The sequence below is a fragment of the Nicotiana attenuata genome, chromosome 2 (genome assembly GCF_001879085.1).
Source record: "Nicotiana attenuata strain UT chromosome 2, NIATTr2, whole genome shotgun sequence".
Lineage (NCBI taxonomy): Eukaryota > Viridiplantae > Streptophyta > Magnoliopsida > Solanales > Solanaceae > Nicotiana > Nicotiana attenuata.
In genome coordinates this window covers 11,784,504-11,792,758 of record NC_031990.1, presented here as the reverse complement: position 1 = coordinate 11,792,758, position 8,255 = coordinate 11,784,504, and the positions used below count along the sequence as shown (strand labels likewise).

At 36.2% G+C, this 8,255-nt stretch overlaps 1 protein-coding gene across 1 annotated transcript; it reads left to right on the top strand.

Annotated features, from left to right (window-relative positions):
* Positions 1,384-7,803, top strand: LOC109244327 (DAR GTPase 3, chloroplastic). The gene is made up of 9 exons (XM_019411397.1): positions 1,384-1,589; positions 3,597-3,740; positions 3,848-3,964; positions 4,884-5,027; positions 5,113-5,199; positions 5,865-5,980; positions 6,417-6,598; positions 6,934-6,991; positions 7,096-7,803. The coding sequence occupies exons 1-9, from the start codon at positions 1,449-1,451 to the stop codon at positions 7,217-7,219; spliced, it is 1,113 nt and encodes a 370-aa protein (XP_019266942.1). The 5' UTR covers positions 1,384-1,448; the 3' UTR covers positions 7,220-7,803.

Here is an 8,255-nt window from a genome sequence, read left to right as displayed (position 1 = left end):
TGTGCAATATATTGCAAAGCATGCCAGACGCATTTGCTGACCCAAAGAAAGTAACTATATCTCACTGCAAATGCTCCTAATAAGTCCTAGAAGGACAAAGTCTATGGTACGCTTACAGCGTATAGACAAATCGGTTTCAAATAAACTTCTTGATAAAGAAGATGAGCAAATGATCAAAATGATCATAATAAAGGAGGCAAGTGATCTAGAAGATCACATGACATAACACTTCATAAAATCTCATGAGAGATTCAGGTACCTGAATATATGAATGAAGAGATCTCTATGTTATGTCTTTATGAAAATAAGGAGGTTGGAACCGATATAAAATGTTTGTCGACGACATCTATGATAGCGCTAAATATATATATGAGGATCTTAAGTCTGAAGAAACAATTCAAATAGAATTGGTTTCATATGAAAGCCATGTAGTTTTGAACATGTAGTTCAAACGCTTGAAAGTATAAAATCAATAGTGTGTGCAATCACTTTTATTTATCTTATATGTCTAGCATGACATGAAAAGTTGATATGCATCTAAAGTCTATTTAAATGGCTTATTTGACTATACTTATATGACAATCCCCAAATGATTTAAATTGTTTGAAGCATATACAATCTTGATCTTGAATTACCACATCCTCAATGCAATTTATGCACAAATGTATCTTGCTATAAATAACTATATGCATGATAATATGATAGCAAGAGTTTTCACCTCTATGTGAAGATATTGAACTGACGATTCCAACAAGAGCATATGAAGACAATCCATCTCTATCAAGAATGATGATTTCAAGGTGCAATATATTCATTCAAGTTAACATGGCTGATTTGTTTATCAAATATCTACCAAAGATCTTTTGAAGATGGTGCAAAAGATTGGAATGCAAATGCTTAAGGATGTGAAGTGATGCTCTCATGAGGGGGAGTTAATACGCGTTGTACTCTTTTTCCCTTACAAGGTTTTGTCCCACTGGGTTTTCCTTGCAAGGTTTTTAACGAGACAACAAAAAGGCGTATTATTAGATATATGTACTCTTTTTCCTTCTCTAGAATTTTTTTCCCATTGGGTTTTATTTAGTTAAGGTTTTAACGAGGCACATTATCTGTTGAATAGACATTCAAGGGGAGTGTTATAAATAGAGTTCTATTTATGGTGAATGTCTATATTTAGAGAGATTCTAGGGTTTATTACTTGGTGGCTAAGTCACCCTCTCCCTGTAAATAGAGGGTTCTATTCCATTGTAATTCATCCCAAAATTCAATAAGAATTTCCTCTCTCTCTTTCTCTGCAATATTGTTCTTGTTCTTTTATTGTTTCATAACACTATAAATTTAATTATTTATTTAAACACCACTTACTATTTAAAAAGTAGACAAAAAAAAAAAATATCCTTTGCAAACAAGAAAGGCTTTCGGTAGTTGTACCGATAATTTTCCAACCGATGGCTACTCAGCTCCCTGGGATGTTGCTGAACAGCTCCGGCCTAACACTCGCCGGCGGCCGATCACTTAATTGTCGGAATAGTCAACCACCGGCAGCTATCTCCTCTGCGCTTCCTTCTCTCTCTTCATCCACAATTCAGGTAACATTAAAAAAATATTTTCCGTGTTACAATTACGCAGGCACAGTGGCTTAAAAATCTGAAAATAATTTTACTTCGAAGCGTCGAATTACTTCGTGTTTTACATCTCTTTGTATTGCTGCAATGGCTGCTTACAGTTACTTAAAAAATGATGGATTTTATAAAAATTTCGTTTCACTTATTACCTCTATGTTTATGTTTGGAATAATCTAGTTAAAAGTAAAAGCTGCTTAATTCCTCGAATAGTATTAGTGACAAACAAATTCAGTTCGAGGAAGCACTACTGAGTATTGGATAAGGTTAATGTGAAAATAGTTGTTGAAGCTAATTGAAAAGCTAATTGAATCAGGCAGAGGCGGATTCGGGATTTGATGTTCCTAAACCGGCCTCAAGTTAATATGCAATAATAACTGGGTTCACAATCAAATATTTGGTGGATTTCTTAATACATATACAGCGACTGAGCAAAAGCTACAGGGTTTGCGTGAACCCATATGTTACATGGTAAATCCGCGAATATGTTGTAGGGGAATGTTATTGGATTTCAATCAATTGAAGTTGAGGCAAGCCTATAATAATATACCTTTGCTGTAAGGTTGAATCTATGTATCCACCGATCCAGTAAGGTAGGTTCCAGGCCACCTCTTTTGGGCCTAAGAGTGAAGGTATGATAAAGATGGTGAGCTGCTGAATACAGTGTGACTTAAAGGTGAACACGTATGAGATAACTCGAGCCCAAAGGTAGAGTTAGCTAATGACGGGAAATAAATATAAAGGTGAACGAAGGAAAGACATCAGTATTTGGTACGCCATGTCCATTCTCTGTGCCAGCTTTAATGAACCAAATGTCTTGGCTTCTTTTATTTGCTCAAGGATCAGTCAGCATTATGGTCTTTTCTAACTCATGGGCGGAAGACAATTTCCTATGTGGTTGTTTTGAAGCTGAGCCTAGACTTTGGAATTATAGTAATTTCCCTTAGAATGGTATGTGGCAATTATGTCAAGCTAGGATTCTTGTTTTTGAAAGGTGCCTTGTTTTGATGTTATGGGCTGAGATATAACCAGAAATGAGCATAGGGAATGTTGAGGGTATACGTTCAGACCACTGGATTGATTGTAACAATGATACAAACATGCAGTTTCAGCTTCGCAAAAGACTTCCTTTTTCTAGCCTAGCTGAGTAACTTTCTGACTGCATTGATCTGGGGTTTCATCAATTGCTATCAACTTATATTTTCTATTCTATTTATATAAACGGAAAACCAAATCCATCATTGAGCATATGACAGTCTCAGATCTCTTTCAAAAATTAATGCGGTCTCATGTAGCAGTCGGTCCATGGCACCTGTTCAGCTTGGTTTTCATTTCGACAAGACATACCAAGAAGTTAACAAATTAATAGCAGCCTTTTGTGAGCCTTTGAGCTTGCTTTGCTAGCCTTTAACTAATCCATGTAATACAAGTTATTTGAATTTTATCATTTCTCACTTGACCTAACGTGAAAAGCATGGTCACTTTGAAGCTGCAGAATGCTTATATTTCATGCTTACTCCCATGTTGCATGTTGGCATATATACGTTCATCTGTTTCCCCCCTTTTCAGTAAGCTGAAGCTATGGCTAAAACTGACATTCATGGGTTGTGGTTTATGTTATGTTTTTGTTTTTCTATTAGGCTAGCATAGTGATATATTCGTTATATTATCACATGCAACAGTCAGATGCAGAAAATTCTCTCTTATGTGGGGAATATTTATCATCTGAATTCTTTCTTGCTCTTGTTGATTTTTTTGGTACTACTTTTGCTAATGATATTACAAAACGTCTGGAGACTCTCATAACATTATCGTGAATCGACTTTTCTACTATCACTTTCTTTACTCTCTGTTTCTTTTTTTCGAAAAAGGAAAAAAAAAAAAAAAGAAACAGAGAGTAAAGAAAGTGATAGTAGAAAAGTTGATTCACGATAGCATTATGAGAGTGAAATAACGTATTCTGAATCAATTCAGGTTGTTGGTTGGAAAGGTGCTGGAGAGTCTGGCAATGGGAATTTAAAACTTGGTAATGCTTTTGAAGGCTTCCAAGAAGAATATGACTGGAATGATGTAGAAGCTGATCTTTATCATTGGACAAAGACTTTACGACCAGTTCAGGTATGCACAGGGTGTGAACTTGACATTGCACTTCTGAATCGTTTCAACTTTTCATTTGGTTCCAAATGTTTTACCTTCTAATACTAATGCTACTATGATTTAAATAGTGGTATCCTGGTCATATCGCAAAAACTGAGAAAGAGCTGAAGGAACAGTTGAAATTGATGGATGTTGTCATAGAGGTTCGAGATGCAAGAATTCCTATTTCCACAAGTCATCCACAGGTTAGAAATTTATCGAATGGTTTTTTGGGCTGTGTGCATTTTGGCTAGGTTATTGAACGTTATGTGCTATGTTTGAATGTTGTCTATGGTTGAGTAATGAGCTAGTAACCTAGCCTGCCTTCCCAACAGCTAGGTAAATGTGGACGAATGCTGATTGTGTCATCCTAAACAACCTTTACCACTGAAGACTTGATGTTATGTAAAATTGGAGAAAGTGCTTTGAAGTGCAATTTTACATTTAAGATCTGATATGTATTATACTTTGACAATTTTTTATTAGAATTGTGACTGCTAGGTGTTCTGCATATTGATTGCCTATATAGCAATGGCCGACTAATTTCAGCCCTGGCCCATTCTTTCTACATAGCTGTTGTGCTTAGTTTTAACTGATACTCCATCTCAAAGTTTTCTTAGTCTGGCTTAGAAATGCCATATTGAATTGCAGTTTAATTCATTTCTGTATTAGTGTTTTGAACTTGAGAAAATTAATAATATACTTAACATATCTATGTATCACTTTGATGGTTTGCAGTTTCAAAGACTAAAAAATTGGTAGGTGTCACTTTGACCCTATTCCCTTTCAGCAAAGTCAAGCAAGAGCAAAATGAGATGTAGGAAATTTTTTCCAATGATGCAAAGAGTGTGCTGCGAAGTAAATACACAAGAACCTCTTTTGAAGCAGGATAGAGTATATGTGCAAACAGCAGTTCATAATTACTTTTCTTGACTTCCATTTAGGATATCAAGCCATTAATAAACTTGTGTCATAGATATTGTTTTATGCATTGTAGATTATGTAAATTCATGATCACGGGCAGTTTATAACAGCAAAAGACTCCTCTTGCATGTGGGATTCTAATCTTGCCTCCTTTCAACTGTCATCTACTTGTTCTGTTAGTAATTCAATTTCGATGAGCAGATGGACTCATGGCTTGGCAACAGAAAGAGGATTTTGGTTTTGAATCGAGAGGATATGATATCAACTGCTGATCGGAATGCTTGGGCAACTTATTATGCTAAGCAACGGATTAGAGTTGTTTTCTCCAATGGCCAGCTTGGAATGGTAACTGGAATAGCGTGTACTTGTTGCTGCTAGAATAAACAGTGTTGTTATACTTCTGTTGATTCACGTATTGGGCAAATTTCAGGGAACACTGAAGCTTGGCAGGTTGGCGAAAGCACTAGCGGGTACTGTGAACATAAAACGTAGAGAAAAAGGACTACTTCCTCGTCCAGTGAGTTTACTGAGTCTGATAATTGCTCATATTATCCATGCCTTTAGACTGTAGATCTGTTGTGAGCTCATTTCAGTTGTCAAGACAAATGAGACCTAAAAATCTCTTGCTTTCAATCCACCAAATTCAGTTGGTTCGTGACTAATGTTAGCAATCTCGTTCCCATTTGTACTTATATGTCATCTTCATCATTTACATATAGACTGTCAGAAGTATTTGAACTGGTAGATCTGCGTGAGCCCATTTCAGTTGTCAAGTACCAATGATTTCTTTCATTCAACAGTTGGTTCATGACTATGGTAGCACTCTAATTCTGATTTTGTATTGTATTTAATATGGCATATTCATCATTTACATATAGACCGTTGGAAGCATCTATGGTGATCTAAAAGAAATGCAAGGAGTTCAGTGCCAAACTTTAAAGTTTTACCATCTGATAATTTGGTTTGTGTGTACACCAGAGGAAAAGCATTATTTGTGTTGCCATACTCTTGTACTAATGTACCGATGAACAAAATTTGGAAATTATGTAACAGAATAGAAGATTCTTATTTGGTTCACTAGATGAAATGAAAAAATTAAGGAACTACTTCCTGAGTTAGCATAGCAGACTTAGTATCAGTGCTATTTTTTTCTAAAGTGAGAAATTTTATATGTTTTGACAGGTTCGAGCTGGTGTAGTTGGGTATCCAAATGTTGGTAAGTCATCTCTGGTAAATCGTTTGCTAAAGCGTCGGATGTGTCCTGCAGCCCCAAGACCAGGTGTTACCAGAGAGCTGAAGTATGTCCTTAGCTCCTTACTCTTTCCTTTTGCCGCAAGTTCCTTAGCTATTTGATTCCATAAAAAATCCCACAAAATTTTGATTCCAAACCGTGTATCTCTTCTTTACTTTTAAGTGACGGGGGGAGGGGGATAGGGTTGTACTTTCTTCTCTATTTTGCTGTCTCATTCCGACACCTCGTGAATCACTTCAACTTTCTATTCATTTAAAATTAAGCATTATGTAGAAATTGATGCAATTTACATATATAGCAATCTATTTCAAATTATTGATCTGCTAAGTGGAACCGAGTGAAGATTTTCACCACAGGATAATTTAGGTCTGTGTAACTATTATGCTGAAAGGAAGGTATTCGTCAATTTAACTTAAAAAATATTAGATGAGATATTACAGACTCTTCTTCCTTTTAATTTTCTACCTGCTCCTTTTGATAAGGTGGGTCCGTTTTGGGAAAGATCTAGAGCTACTGGATTCACCTGGCATAATTCCAATGAGGATCAGTGATCAGGCAGCAGCAATAAAGCTTGCCATATGTGATGATATTGGAGAGAGATCTTATAATGCTACAGATGTTGCAGCCATTCTTGTACAGATGCTTTCGAAGCTTCCAACTGTTGGTACGTTTCCTGTCCTTCAGATATACGGCTCTCCCGCTTGAAAATATTTCGAGGCTTCAATTACTTTAGCACATACAATCACTCATGTAGTTAGGTTCTTGTTGGTAAAATGTCATTGAAGATACTGTGCGTCAGAAATCATTACTGGACCTTATGTAGACAAGATTAGTTACTCATCCTAATAGATCTATCATTGCACCTCGGCATGCACTTTGAGCCTCTCGAATGTAACAAGCGATTCCATTAGGGATTGAGAGTCTGCCCCGAAATATTCATTTTAAGCTGCTTGTATACCTGTCGCCTTCTATTTTTCTAACATGGGTCACTCTGACCAGGTAATAAAGCTCTTCGTGACCGCTACAAGATTGAGACAGATGGGCGCTGTGGTAGAATGTATGTATGGCAAATTATGCCCAATTGGTTCATCTGGAATTATGTGTACCCTTGCAGGAATTTGGTCTATATTTCCAATTTGATCTTTGTTTGTTTGGTTGCAGATTTGTTCAGAAGCTCGCTGCTCAGTTATTTAACTCGGACAATAACCAAGCAGCATTTCGTATTTTGCAAGATTTCCGGAAAGGGAAATTTGGTTGGATAGCACTAGAACGGCCACCCAGGTAGACCTGTGCATTTCAGACCTTGTTCCAGTGCTTTCATGCATGTCAATTGAAGCTTGTGGAAAATTCTTGGAAGCTTCTGATCAACATGAAAGTATATAGACGGGAAAAACCCAGGAATACCGCTGAATGTGTTACCGCTGAACCTACTCAATGAAGCTACATATGGTGTAATTGGTTCTCGAGTTCCATTAATGTCAGGCCAGCTATATAAGTCATACACCAATGGTGACTTTGGTTCTCCATCTTGGGTTGTAACTATTATCTTCAAACAACTAGATTATAGTTTGGCTATAATTCCTTTGGTTGGAATTAGCCGAAGTATTCTAACTTAAGTCTAGATATAAATTAGACAATATTAGACTAAATTCTATGTTCAAATTCTGCATATGTGAAATGAAGGACAGAGAAGGTGCAGAAAGGGAAGCAATTATCTTGCTGCCATATGGAAAAAGTTATTATTGTAACCAAACTTTGTCAAAGAATGTGTTGTGTCCATGATAAAACACATGGACGCGACTTTGGAACACCTAGCATGTAACATTTTGAGTTCCTTTGGCTAACCTGAATTTAAATAGCTTTTAAAAACACTTTTTTTTTAGTGTTGAAGCTGATTTATGAATAAATGGTACGAATTTGAATAGAAGTGTTGAAATTGAAAATTTGCTTATTAGCTGAATTTATGTCGACATGCATTAGCTGTGAACATGTCCTCCAGCTTTCCATTTGAGGCCTAAATAAAGATGGTAAAATGGTAAGAGCGCCTTTTTAGGGGTCTATTTCAAATAGAATGACACCTTATTATATTTGAAATTTTTTTAACTTCAAACTTGTTCATTTTACCTTTAGTTATATATGTTCTATCGCCATTGAAATGATATGACATGTTTAAAGTATTAACAACGGTTAGTGGTGAATAAGGTCCTTTGTCTTTCCATTTAAGACCTTTACGAAAGTATACTAAGCAATGCACTATTTTAATTTTTAAGTATGAATTGCCTGTGAAGAAAGGCCAAGTGGTGCAGCAGCAAGCTACTTGG